This window comes from Ursus americanus, chromosome 2 (genome assembly GCF_024610735.1).
Source record: "Ursus americanus isolate L20-20 chromosome 2, mUrsAme1.1.p, whole genome shotgun sequence".
NCBI classification, from domain to species: Eukaryota; Metazoa; Chordata; class Mammalia; order Carnivora; family Ursidae; genus Ursus; species Ursus americanus.
This window is the reverse complement of record NC_142128.1, coordinates 23032899-23047393: the sequence shown is the minus strand read 5'-3', so window position 1 is coordinate 23047393 and position 14495 is coordinate 23032899. Positions and strand designations below refer to the sequence as shown.

Sequence of the window (14495 nt, the reverse complement as noted above, 5' to 3'; positions counted from 1 at the left end):
CCCGAGACCCGAGCAGGTGAGTGCGTGCAAAGAGACAACTCACAAACACAGGAAACACAGGGATCCGAAACGGCAAAGCAGCCACCCTCGTGAGCAACCCACAAAATGAAAAGACAAGACAACCCCAAGGAGCCATTTTTCTCCAGCAAAGTAGCAAAGATAGTTTTGTTATTTTGAAAATGATACATGTTTAAAAATTCACACAGTAGGAAAGGGCAAAGAATAGCAGAGCCTCTCACCCCCCAATAACTGTTTCTTCTACCTACTTCCACAGTCTGTTGGTGCGCGCATCAGTATGTTTACCCTGGTTTACTGAAACATAAGCAGGGATGCGCTACACTGTCTTGCACTTGGACGTTGCACTTGATTTGAATGTCAGTCTCTCTCAGTACACCCAGACCTACCTCGTTCTTTTTTAATGGCTGCTTAAATGTACTATGATTTAACTAGTCCTCTATTTGGAAGCTTCTAGTTTGTGGGTTTTTTGGGAAGTTATGGGGGGCAGAGAGAAAATGGGTAAGATTTTCTACATATGCCAGTAAGTAAAAATTTCTTTTCCATGAAGAGGATATTCTTGATCGCCTACCAGGTGTGAGGTGCCATGCTAAGCACTTTTCACGCACTATCTTATTTAATACTTATGGCCAACATATGCAATAGGATTCTTGTCCCCGTTTTGCCTATGAAAAAACTGGGACTCAGGTTAGGGTGCTTGCCCAGAGTGGCAGAGCCAGGATTGGCTACCAAAGCCCAGAGCAGATTCCAGGAAAAACCACCTGTATGCATTTCTGGGATAGAGGTCCCGTTGCCCAGCTCTAGCTGTAAAGAGGAACCCCTCTGGCTAGAGAAGGGCCCAGTTCCAACAGTGCTGGCTCTCCATCCAGCTCTGACAGTTACTGGGTGGCCTGGGCCAGTCCTCGAACTCTCTTTAGCAGAGTGAATCCAGGGATACCTACCCCTCACTCAACTCCTGTGAACAGGAGGTGAGGGATACGCATCTGGCAGGTGGCAGGTACTCAGTGAAGGAGAGCAGTTTTTTTCCTGTTGTTTCCGCTCCAGTTAGACCCCTGATCTCCGGGATGTCCGACCTAGAAGTCACCATGAGCTCATAGGCTAGAGCTTCTCACTGCAGTCTTTCCTGGTGGCCACTTGTGATTTTGGTCATATCTCTGCCACATATTACTATTTTTTTTTTAAGATTTATGTATTTATTTTAGAGAGAGTGAGCATGAGTGGTGGAGGGGAGGGGAGCACAGAGGGAGAGGAAGAATCCTCAAGCAGACTCCCTGCTGAGCGTGGAGCCTGACGTGGGGCTCCATCCCAGGACCCCGAGATCATGACCTAAGCTGAAGTCAAGAGTTAGCCGCTCAATGGACTGAGCCCCCCGGGCGCCCCCACATGTACTGTTGTAGAACATCAACTCTGCATGTGTTATTGAGGGAAACTCTCAGTACCGTAACAAGAAGCCCATATCGCTTGCCATAATTAGAATGCAGCCATCACAATAAATACAATGAAAGCAAATAGAACAATGATATCAAATTCCAACTCGAAACCTATTGGCCTGGAGAAGACAGTAGGCCTGGGATCTGTTCTCCTTTTGTGTAGAAGGGAGACTGAAAGGTTATCATAACGAAAGACTGACTTAGAATGAGCTGAGATTTTTTGTTTTTATTTTTGTTTTATTTTATCTTATTTCATTTTTATTTTTATTTTTATTTTGTCGGCCAGACGGAAAGAGAAATGGAAAGAGCAGAACTCTCTCACTGGTACCGTGTGAGGTATTTAACCAAGAAAGCACTGCATGAGGTCCCTTTCCCTCTTAGGGCTGGGGTGTATCCCGGTACACTCGAGATGCAGCCACGCAGCCAGCGTGCCTCCTCTCAGAGCCCTCTCGGGGTCAGGGGATTAACTCTGCATTTGGCGGAGTGTGTGGTGGCTTGGGGCACAGAGAAGGAGCTTAGCCCAGAACCTCTGAGAGCAGAGTCTCTAGAGTCTGGCCTGGTTTGAAATCCCAGAGCTGCCAGTTGCTTACAGTATCACCTTGAGCAAGTCCTAACTCTGTCTTCTCATCTATAAAATTGGAAAAAAGGTATACCTGTCAAGAATTATTGTTAGTCTTGGGTGCCTGGGTGGCTCAGTTGGTTGGGCATCTGCCTTTGGCTCAGGTCATGATCCCAGGGTCCTGGGTTCGAGCCCCGTGTTGGGCTCCCTGCTTAGCAGGGAGTCTGCTTCTCCCTCTCCCTTCTCCTCTCTGCTCATTCTGCCTCTCTTTTTCTCTCTCTCTCTCAAATAACTAAACAAAATCTTAAAAAAAAAAGAAGAAAGAATTAATGTTAGTCTGAAACGAGCTCATGTTTGTCCTGGACCTTGCACCTCGGAAAAGCGTGTGGTTAGGTGTTTGTTTTTTCCCCAGCCTCCAGGAACTCAAGCTCTGGGTAAAGAGTCTGCAGCCTGAAGGAGGCAGTAATTTGCTACAAGCCCTGAGGAAGATCTTCACCCTGAAGGGACTGAATTCTCTGGTGACCATCATGGGAAGCTGGTAGGTCTCCTTTCCTACATGGGTAACAGACCACACAAAGGGGGATGGAGGCCAAAGACCAGCACGCATGACTCTTCACACACTCTTGAGAGAAGGATTTCATTCATAGGCTGTCCACCCACAGTTGTTGGGCAGGGCAGTGAGGGTGGGCCAGGCCTGCAGTCCATTCTACCTTGCCTCTTCCACAGGTGACTTGGGACACAGGTGGTCACTTAGATTTGGTAGATGTTCCCATTTTCTCCGGAATGTCCTCAAAGTGATTTGACTTGGGACACCCCCTTTTCTTCTTCTGTCTTCTCCCCAGCCCAGATCAGCCTTCTGAAATTCTGTCCAACTACATCCAACAGTCCACCATGGGAAGGGGCCTCATCACCCACATCATCACCTACAAATGCAACAATCAGGTACCCCTTGTAAGTACCTGGGATTCTCCAACGTTTCCCTTGGATTGGCCACAGTGATCTAGGTGGGCCATCTTGAAGGCTCCGTGCATGGACATTCCACGCCCCCCCCCCAAGCTGTGGACCAGAACATGACTCTCCTTGTACCTACTTCTTCCTTTGGGCAGTTGGGAGGTTCAGTCAAGGAGAAGGCTTGTGGGTGTACTGGCATTGCCCCAGAGAGAATGCTGACCCTGTCACCATCCCCACAGGCTGTCCTAAAGAACCTTGCAGAAGCCGTTGGGGGTTACTACCACTGCTACAGCCCAGAAACGGAGGTAAGCCCTTCTGCCAACATGCTTCCCCTCTCCTCCCTCCCTGCCTGCTCCAAGGCTGCCTCCTCCCTCCCTGCCTGCCTCCAAGGCTGTGCCTGGGGGACCTGGGTCAGGATAGACCATGCTACGCACTTGCTTCCCCTCCCCGCCGCCATGTTCAATGGGTTTGCACAAGTATAATCAGGTTAAGATGAATATGGGAAGAACAGGGACAGCATGAAGTCACAGGAAATCCTTTGCTCAGCGTGCATGATGAGTGGATTGCACACCGGTGAGCCTAGAGGCCTTTTAAAGACTAGCTGGTAGAATCCTGAATCTCTATCCAGTTGTCATCAACACGGGCTCCACCCCCACATCTGCTCCCACCAAAGCGGAGTCTGTAACAGTTGCCTCAGGTCTTTCTCCAAGATACATCCCTGTTACTGCAGAGGACCCGCAGCAATCAATTCTGAATGAATGATCAATTCTGTACCCATCCACCCATTAGTGTCCTTGTCCCAGTTAACAATAGCATCGTACACCCTGTGTCCACGATGGAGGTAACAGTTAGCAAATGTGTGTGAGGAGCCATTGGCAGACTGAGAATCCAACCATGTGTTCCGCTCACAGGCCGTGTCTTGCCTGTAACCATGAATAGCCTTAAGCCAGTGAATATCCGCATCTCACAGTGTTCAAGTGTCACAAAGTCTAGCATTTCACACCAAGGGGCCAAGGTCAGACAACGTTTTCCTTGGTTTATACCCCTTCCAGTTACATCATTTCCCAGACTCTGTTTGTTGAGGCCACAGATTACAGGGGCTAGGAAGGTATGGTAAATGAACAAAACTGGCTGATTTAAGAAATCTTTTCTTTTAGGGGTACCTGGGCTGGCTCAGTCAGTTAAGGGTTCAACTCTTGGTTTCGGCTCAGGTTGTGATCTCAGGGTCATGGGATCCAGCCTGGCATTGGGCTCCCTGCTCAGCTCCGAGTCTGCTTCCCCTCTCCCTTTCCGTCTGCCCCTCCCTTGCTCATGCATGCTCTTGCTCTCGCGCTCCAAAATAAATAAATAAACCATCAAAAAGAAGAAATCTTTTATCTAAAAACCTGTGGCCCTCTTGGCTTCTCTATTGTTTTTCTTGGTAGAGATATGAGTACAACAAATTTCATTGTCTTATTTTATTTATCTTTTTTTAAAGATTTTATTTATTTATTTGACTGAGAGAGAGAGAGAGCACAAGCAGGGGGAGTGGCAGGCAGAGGGAGAGGGAGAAGCAGGCTCCCCACTGAGCAGAGAGCCCGATGCAGGGCTCGATCCCAGGACCTTGGGATCATGACCTGAGCTGAAGGCAGAAGCTTAAACAACCGAGCCACCCAGGCGGCCCTCATTGTCTTATTTTAATATAAGCAAAAAACCAGAAAACAGTAGAAGGGTAACAAAAAACTTAAGCTGACTCAGAGGGGTGGGGGGCAGCAGAGAGTGGGTGGGGCTGTGCAAGACTAGGTGGCTCTTGCCCCATCTAGAGAGACACCTCTGCACAGCCCCTGGCCCATCTCCATTGCTGTTCTGGAGGAGCGTGACCCCCATACTGCTTGGTTTCCAATAGTTCAGGAGCCAGAAATCTGGATCTGTGTGTATGTGTGACTTCTTTAACATTTTTTTAAAAAGGAGGTGAAATTCACAAAACATATAGTTACCCACTTTATTATTTTTTTTAAAGATTTTATTTATTTATTTGACAGAGAGAGAGACAGCCAGCAAGAGAGGGAACACAAGCAGGGGGAGTGGGAGAGGAAGAAGCAGGCTTCCAGCAGAGCAGGGAGCCCAATGCGGGGCTCGATCCCAGAATCCTGGGAGCCAAAGGCAGACACTTAATGACGGAGCCACCCAGGTGCCCTAGTTACCCACTGTAAAGTGGACGATTAGCAGCACTTCGTACATTCACCATGTTGTGCAACCACCACCTTTATCCAGTTCCAAAATGTTTTCTTCCTCTCCAAAAGAAAATTCTGTACCCATTAAGCCTGTCCCCTCCCCCACAGCCTCTGGAAAACACCAACCTGCTTCCTATCTCGATGGATTCACCTATTCTGGATATTTCGTATAAATGGAATCATACACCTTTTGTATCTGTCTTCTTTCCGTTAGCATCATGTTTCCAAGGTTCCTCTATGTTGTGGCCTGTCTCAGAGCTTCATTCTTTTTTGTGGTTGATCCACTGTCTAGACCTACAACCTTCTCTGTGTCCATTCATCAGTTGATGGATTGGGTTGTCTTCACCCTTCAGCTGTTGTGACCTGCTATGAACATTGGTGTACAAGTACCTGAGTCCCCATTTTCAGTTATTTTGGGGTATCTACCTACAAGGGGAACTGCTGGGTTACGTGCTAATTCTGTGCCTAAGTCTTTGAGGAACGGCCAGTCTGTTTCCCGCCAACACTGTGCAAGTGTTGCAGTTCTCCCCATCCTCACCTTGTTACCGTCCTTTTAAAATTATGTCCATAGCCAGCCCAATGGGTGTAAAGTATTTCTTCGTATCTTTAAGGTTAGAAAACCCTTCAGTTATTGAATAACACTATAGGCCAATACTGTAGAAGTGGAACCCAGCAGTTTTGCAGGCTCTATCCGGCACATGGATCCTAGTTTATAACGTCTGGCCTAACCAATCCGCACTCAGCTTTAGGAAATGACGCGGCTGCTTGTCTTTCCTGCTTTGGCCATGGCTAGTAGCCAAGTGACCTCTAATGGCTGATTGCTCCTACTACTCCCAGGTCTACAGCAGCTGGGACATGGACCAGCTGCTGGCAGAAATCCAGAAAGCCCAGAGCCTCCTGGGCCACATCCAAGCCTTGCTCCACAAGACCCCCTGTGAGGAGCTAACCAGCATGATGAAGGAGGTAGGTAGTATAGGGAAGATTCTGGAGCTGGCCTCACTCCATCCTCCTTTCTCTGAGAGTATGGCTGCCAAGGTCCCCATGTGCTGACAGAGAAACAAGGCAAAGCCCAGCCCTTTGCTGTACCCGACAGCTCTGAGCTGGATAGGCCTTCCACTGTGCTAGAAGGATCCTGATGGATTTTCTAACTGAAAAATTTATTTCAGAGAAAAATTTCAGAGCAGGCTCCTATCACCCCACCCATCTCCCACTGTCTCCTCCCTACCCCCCAATTTGGAGAAGGATGAACACCTCAGTCACACAGAGTGGGCCGTCTTGAAGACGGTCTTTGCCACCCAGCACTTCATTTGGGGCAAACATCCCTGCATGGTGACTTAATGTAACATCAGCAAAAAAACTCGGTCAGCTCATGCACGCAGACAATAAGAGCTCTGAGCTGTTTAGAACACGCAGGAAACTGAACTGTGGACAGAAGGCGCTGAGAAGGCATTTATAGCTTCAGCAAATGAAGACATGGTGTGACGTACAAGACGTCTTGGTCTGGCTGGACGCAGTGGAAGAGACACGGCTAGAAAGTGGAATCTTACGATTCAGTTCCAGCTCGACCGAGTATCTATAAATCATAACAACTGTTAGCATTATAATTAGAATAGTTCTCGTTTACTGAGTGCTAATTCTAAGATAGGCACAATGCTTAATTCTTTAAATGTCTTATCTTAGCCTAACAACAACAGTCTGTTGTATTATTACCCCCATTTTACTGATGAGGAATCTGAAGTCAGAAGGCTAAATAATTTGCCTCAGATCCCAGAGATAGAGACAGATGAAGTTTGAATTGAACTCAGGTCTGTCTGATGTCAAAACGTCGGCCAGGAGTTTCCCACAATGCAATGCATGTATTACTCATGGTTTGCAAGATAATTACAAAATGGCACATAGATTGATTTTTTTTAATGTTGTGTATTTAAAACTAGCTCATTACGGTAGTAATACATCTTTCTAAAATTATTTGAGTACAAAAAAGGGAGTCAATTTTTAAAGTTAAATCAAATTAACAATTAATAAGCTTTAATGTTACACATTTGGTTTATTTTTTTAATATTTTATTTTATTTATATATTTATTTATTTATTTAAAAAGATTTATTTACTTATGTGAGAGAGAGCATGTGTGTGAGGCGGGAAGGACAAAAGGAGAGGGAAAGGATTTTAAGCAGTCTCCACACCCAGCACAGAGCCCAACACGGGGCTCAGTCTCTTGACCCCGAAATCATGAGCTGAGCCAAAATCAAGAGTTGGATGCTTAAGTGACTGAGCCACCCAGGCACCTCTAAATATTTTTTTTTTTTTTACTTAATCTCTACACCCAACATGGGCCTTGTACTTACAACTCCAAGATCAAGAGTCACGTGTTCTACCAACTGAGCCAGCCAGACGCCCCCACATTTGATTTTTTTTTTTTTTTTTTTTTTTTTTTAATTCTAGGTGTGCCTGGTGGCTCAGTCAGTGGAGCACACAACTCTTGATCTTGGAGTTTTGAGTTCAAGCCCCATGTTAGGTGTAGAGACTACTTAGAAGTAAAATCTTGAGGGGCATTTGGGTGGCTCAGTCAGTTCAGTGTCTGGCTCTTGATCTCAGTTCAGGTTATGATCTCGGGGTCAGGGGATCGGGCCCTGCATTGGGCTCCATGCTCAGCAGAGTCTGCTTCTCCCTCTCCCTCTGCTCCTCCTCCCATTCTTTCTCTCTCTCTCTCTCTCTCATAAATAAATAAAATCTTTGCGAACAAAAAGTAAAATCTTTTTAAAAATTCCAAATAACAGTACAGTGGTACTTAGATACAGGAAAATTCATGAAGGCCGTGCTCAAATGTCTAAAGTTTGGGAATTGCTGTTCTGTGTCTTAGGTATACATGAGGTCTGACAACATCTCAGAACGCCAGGCTTTCCGTTTGTAAATGTGGGTGAGGGGAGGCTGGGCTAGACCAGAGCTCCTGAAATGATCTAGTGTAGGAGTTACTTTTTACTTCTTTGAAGCCTTGTGTTAGGAGCTCATGGAGGGGCCACCCACCATCTCGGAGCCCAACGTGCTGATCTTGATGGTAAGGGTGGGAAGGGGCCAGGAGGACAGACAAATCAAAGAGGAAGCAAGTTGCTGGGGGCACCTCCTCCTTACCCTGGAAATTCTCGCAGTCTCCAGAGAGGGGATGGGGATGGTGGGGGGGGGGCAGAACAGCCGTTAACTTGCCAGGTAATGTTTTCAGATGCTCCCCTTAGGGGAACTGGGTGGGTTGGGGAGACTAAGGACTTCTCAGCTCTAAAATATGATTTTGTAATGAGGGCTTTTAAATTTAATTTAGATTTCCACAGAGATCGCAGAAGGGCCACTCACAGGTCTCTTGCCTAAACCCCCAAAGCATGAGGGTCCCCTCACAATTGAGTTCCCAAACTTGGACAAGACTTCTGCAGAATGGCTAAAGATCAATGGCCTCAAAGGTAAGTCCCCAAAGAGGGCAGAACCCAGGACTCAGGTGACTGACGAAAAGGCACAAACCCTCTGGGGCTTTGATAGTTGTATCTCAAACCCCACTATTTATTTTTTACAGCTAAAAAGCTAAGCCTTTATCAGGTTCTGGCACCCAACGCATTCTCTCCTGTGGAGGAATTTGTGCCTATTCTCCAGAAAACAGTATCTTCAACTATCCATGAGGTAACTCAAATTCAGAATTCTCTCCAGTCCTCTGCAAGGGGTCTCCTCTGTGACCTTTCCCTTCTTAAATGTCCAGAAAATGAGAGTCATAAGTCAGAGCATGAGGAGCGGGGGTTTGAGGGCCTGGCATGGGATGCAGTCTTTCCAGAACATTCTAGAACTTTCTAAAATTCTCATCACATCTACTCTAACTGCTGTTTTGCAAAGATTTGAAACTGAACTCTGCAAAATGGGGCAAGAGGGAGCAAGTCAGGGACAAGGGAGCAAGTCACCTCCTCCTTGAAGTTTTTCCTCCATGTGCTCCGAACACACTCGCTCTCCTGTGTCCTCACTGTACCTGGTACAGACTTCTGCTCTAGCTCCTACAATGTGTTAACGTGTGTACTTATTAGGTGTCTAAACCCCCACCGGAGTAGGAGCCTTAAAAAGAACAAACTCTCTTCTCCAATCCTGTATCCCCAATATCTAGCACAAGCAAGCAGCCAGTGAATGTTTCCCTGGCTGGCTGGGTGGAAGGAAGGGAGGAAATGTGAACATATGGAACTATGGAGGGGAAAAATGGAAGGACCAATGGCAGAATAGAATAGAAAAGGTTGGAAGGATGGAGAAATGGAAGGAGGGCATACTAGGTGAAGAGAAAGGTCAAAAGAAAGATAGAAGAACCAGAGAGAAGAGGGATAGATCATTGTAGCAGCAGATTGATGAGACTAGGTGGGTGGATATGACAACTTGGTGGAGGAGTGTCCATGAAGGCCTATCTGGGTTCCCAAATGTAAGAACCCATGGCCAGTATGTTTTAAGGTCTCCGACTCTGCTACTCTAAAACCTCCAACCTTATCTTGTATCAAGACTCTGATGTTTGGAAGATCCTCCCCAGAAGGCAGCCTAAGCTTGCTGTCAGACATGGTGCATTCAGGGACCACTGTCCTGAAGGCCTTCTGCTGCCATGACCAGGGAGGCATAACCTGACCCCAGATGTGCTTGAAGCCCATTTCCCTCTCACCCATATGATTTGGAGAGCCCAGTGCCCAAATTAAACTTACAGTCCCTCCCCACATGTGCTCTGTTCACCGGCCGCCCACCCTGGCCACACCCGAGTGCAGAGGGCAATGGTACAATTTGAATGGCATGATGGGACAGTGAAGAATGTTCACGTGGACCCACCCTTCCTCTATGAGTACCAGGTTAGTAATGGGTCCAGTTGGTCAGCATATGGGGTTTGGGAAGAGGGGACAGGAAGAAGGTGCCATGGAATGTGGGGACACCATTGAGCAAACGCCCTCTTATAAACAGACTGGGCTCTGCCTCCACGTCCCCCTGGAGCTTTCTCCACCTGCTCCCCAGGCAGGGACCTGTCAAACCAACAAAAGTCTCTAATCTTTTGGGGCAAGATCTCCTTCCTCTCCCATTCCACACAATGAAATATGTGGACTCTTCTCTTTGTGGTCTTGTGGCAGACTCATCCAGGGTTCAGTGGAATGTTTATACTGCCTGAATACCCGTGACCCCATCCCCAGAACCCACCTTCCCCAACAGACCCCTTAATCGGCCATCCTTTGGTCAGTCACTCACTCTCTGTGACCCACGGGTTTGCAGAAACAGCTCAACAGAGCTCTGCGAATGTACGAGAGACGGATCGAGTGGCTCTCCTTGGCTAGCCGAAGAATCTGGGGCACTGTCTGCGAAAAAAGGTACCTTCCCTCAAGTAGCATTCTTGTCCTTTGTGAGCCCTGTGTGTGACATAGGCACTTTTCCAACCCATGAATTCCCTGTTGGTGGCACCAGAAACCGTCTCTTAGATTAAGGATCAACCATCACTCAGCAGAACCCCTAGAGGAAGAAGTCACCACGACCCTTATAAATATCAATACTGTCATCATTGTGTCACTCAGGATTCTTTCAGTTAAAAAGCAAGAGAAACTAAATGCCAGTTGGCTTAAACAAAACAGAGAGGTCTGGTTGAAGGTAACTGAAAACTCTAAAATAGATTTGATAGCTGTCTTCAGGCATGGCTCCATCCAGGGGTCATGCTTGTGCATGTTAAGAATCTATCTCCATCTCTCAGCTCCACGTCCTTCCCTGTGGGCTCTGTTGTCCAGCAGGCTTTCCCTTCCAGGTAGCAGGATAGCCACCTGAAGCTCCCCACTTACCTTCTATCAGTTAGCACTCCCAGAGCTCGGGGCAGGGCCTGCCGAGGAGCTGTTCACTGTGGCCTGGGAGGTAGGATGGTCTAATTGCCTAACATCAAATGCCCACCCTTCAAGCTTGAGGTGGGTCTGTTCCACCCATTTCTAATGGACTGATAGAGACAGAGGAGTTTTCCAAAGGAAAATCAGGATGCTGTTGTGAGGGAAGGTGCTGGATGCTGAGCAGGGAGGAACAACTGGTGGCATTTATATCATCCTTACCATTCCATCCATCCCTTATTGGATGCATTACCACTTACAAAGTGCCACACTAGTCTGTCATTCAATTCTCAAAGCAACCCTGTGAGGAGTCCCATTATAAATAGTTCATAGTCAAATAGGCCAAGGATCAGAGAGGTTTTGTGACTTGCCTTAGTCACACAGGAAGTGGGACCTGAACCAAGATCTTCTGACTCTAAATCCAGTGGATTTTCTTTTGCTATCCATAATTGCTGTCTCATGCTCACTTTGGCAGCACACACGCTTAAAACAAAAACAAACAAACAAAGAAAAAAGAACCATAATTTCTGTCTCAAAAAGAGAGTGCAGGGTGGAGTTGGGAATTGATTTGAAGTAGTGAAAGAAGGCCAAATGGGACTAGGGATCTTAAAACAGAGAGAAGAAACTAAAAGATACATTTCTTTCCGCAGAGGACCAGATACACTTAATTCCCCATCTCATTTGCTTAACTTGTTTCTGTTTCCCCTCCAGGGGCCCCAGCCTATAACAGTGGTGAATGCTAGTGCTTTAAAACAGGGAAATGTGTGAGAATCATTCTAGGCAGCCCCCGCCCCTTAAACCATCTCTACCGTTTGACTTTACTCCACTGTAAAAGCCCCTTGGGAGAGAAGTTTCCACGACCCCCTTAGTCTACCCTTGTAAACTCACTCCTGTTGACCTCACACCACGGAGAAGATTTTGGCCAGCTGTGAGTTTGGCATGCAAAACTCCCCTGGAAAACACTTTAAATAGTAAAACGGAACAAAATAAACATTATCTGAGAGATTCGGTTCTCTTCTCAAAGCTTGTGTTTCTTTTTAGGGTGGTTATACTGCTGGATATCTCGGTGACCAATTCCATGTACATTATTCATATCCAGCACTCCCTGCGGCTTCTGCTGGAGGAACAGTTGTCCAACAAGGACCGCTTCAACATCATTGCGTAGGCTCCTAGTTCCCAGTGGGGGGCTGAGGGCGGGGGTCACCTGTGCTCCGTGCCATCGCTGGGCTGAGGTTCCTGGCAGGTAGCTTGATGACATCTCACCAGCACCCAGCATCCTAGGATGGCCATCAGTTTATCTGACTTGAATCATCTCGTTTGGGGTATTGAATAATTAAATGGTTGCCGGACAGTCCCACTGGGGCGAAGGTGATAAGTGGCCCCCAAAACACACTGCTCGATCAGCCAAGATAAAGTAACTCAGCCCATTGCCCCATTTGGATTCTGAGCTGATAAACACAAAAGAGAGAAAGAAGGGCCCCCAGGCATGCCGCAGCGTTAGGTCCCAATTCAGGTCTAGCAAGCGACAGTATGTCAAACATTTAAGATTTCAATTCCAAATGCTAATTATATAGATTTCTATATATAACTATATATATTTAAATTGTGTAACAATATAATATGTATAACTTATATATATTTAAATTATTTATTTTATATATAAATAATTTGATATATATGTTTAAAATATAAATATTATATATTGAATATATATTTTTAAAATTAAATATAACTGGGGAACCCGGATGGCTCAGTCAGTGGAGCATGGGACTCTGGATCCCCAGGTTGTGAGTTTGAGCCCCACATTGGATATAGAGATTACTTAAAAATAAAATCTTAAGAAATTATATATAACTGGGGCGCCTGGGTGGCTCAGTTGGTTAAACATCTGCCTTCGGCTCAGGGCATGATCCCAGGGTCCTGAGATCGAGCCCCACGTCAGGCTCTCTGCTCAGTGGGGGGTCTGCTTCTCCCTCTCTCTCTGCCTGCCACTCCCCCTACTTGTGCTCTTTCTCTCTGTCAAATAAAGAAATAAAATCTTTTTAAAAATTATATATAACTATATATATTTAAATTATATATAACTATCATATATATAAATTATGTGCTATATACAGTTATATATGATTTATATATATAGTTACCTATAATTTAAGTATATAGTTTTATATATTTATTATAATTGCATACCTTTTCCACTAATTAGGGGAGAAAGAGAGAAAAGGAATCCACTTGGATTATACCTTTCTTAAAAGATTTGTTTATTTACTTTAGAGGAGGGGAGGGGCAGAAGGAGAGAGAGATTCTCAAGCAGACTCCCCACTGAACACAGAGCCTGACATGGGGCTCGATCTCATGACCCCAAGATCATGACCTGAGCTGAAGCCAAGAGTCAGACACTCAACCAACTGCCCCACCCAGGCGCCCCAGACCATCCATTTTGATACCACTTCATATCAAATAAGTAGTATTCTAAACCTATTAAGTCAGCAGTTAATATTATATATTATTCTGTACCAGAGCCTCATCTTTTTCTTTTCTTTTTTTTTTTTTTTTAAGATTTTATTTATTTATTTGACAGAGATAGAGACAGCCAGCGAGAGAGGGAACACAAGCAGGGGGAGTAGGAGAGGAAGAAGCAGGCTTCCGGCAGAGGAGCCTGATGCGGGACTCGATCCCAGAACGCTGGGATCACGCCCTGAGCCGAAGGCAGACGCTTAACGACTGAGCCACCCAGGCGCCCCTTCATCTTTTTCTAATACATTCTACAGGGGGAAAAAATGCTTTGAGAAATGTTTTAGGCAATGTTTTCATTCATTTACCATCCATTAATTCATTCAACAAAATTTATTGAAAGCCTGCCAGGTACCAATCACTGCACTGGGGATACGGAAGTGAACACATACAGTACCTGTCCTTAAGGAACTTAGGGTCTAGTAGAGGGAGACAGGCATGTTAGGAAATAAGTGTCATTAACTGCTTTCTGCAGAGATAGGCAGATTTAGGATCAGACTATCCTGCCTGAGCACAGGGAGGTCAGAAAATCTTCACGGGGCACCTGGGTGGCTCAGTTGGTGAGGCATCCGACTCTTGGTTTTGGCTCAGGTCATGATCTCAGGGTTGTGAGACCAAGCCCAGCATTAGACTCTGCAATTGGCATGGTGCCTGCTTAAGATTCTCTCTCCTGTCTCTCCCCCCTGCCCCTCCCCCTGCACTCATGCTCTCTCTCTCTCAAATAAATAAGTAAATGAAATCTAAAAAAAAAGAAAAGAAAAGAAAAAAATCTTCACAGAGGAGGTGATCTTTTGCTGAGTGTTGCCAAATGAGTAGGTGTTTACCTAGCACATGGGAATGATGGGGGCAGTGGGGAGGAAAGGCATTTTAGATAAAGGAAGCAACAGGGGGCATGGAGGTGTTTGAGCTATGGAACACAAGCTCTGGAACTTTGAGGGACCATCAGGGAGTTCAATAGGTTA

At 46.1% G+C, this 14495-nt stretch overlaps 1 protein-coding gene across 6 annotated transcripts in view; it reads left to right on the top strand.

The window, feature by feature from the left end:
* Positions 1–14495, top strand: part of VWA3A (von Willebrand factor A domain containing 3A) — a 61977-nt gene that overhangs the window by 23016 nt on the left and 24466 nt on the right. For 4 of the 6 annotated variants that reach the window (XM_087869879.1, XM_087869888.1, XM_087869868.1 and 1 more), the window contains 9 exons: positions 2417–2542; positions 2847–2955; positions 3195–3260; positions 6006–6131; positions 8484–8619; positions 8730–8833; positions 9937–10017; positions 10430–10524; positions 12061–12180. In XM_087869879.1, coding sequence (XP_087726005.1) covers positions 2417–2542; positions 2847–2955; positions 3195–3260; positions 6006–6131; positions 8484–8619; positions 8730–8833; positions 9937–10017; positions 10430–10524; positions 12061–12180 — 963 coding nt within the window. The remainder of the gene's footprint in view (positions 1–2416; positions 2543–2846; positions 2956–3194; positions 3261–6005; positions 6132–8483; positions 8620–8729; positions 8834–9936; positions 10018–10429; positions 10525–12060; positions 12181–14495) is intronic. The other 2 variants (XM_087869893.1, XM_087869874.1) reach the window with 2 other exon arrangements.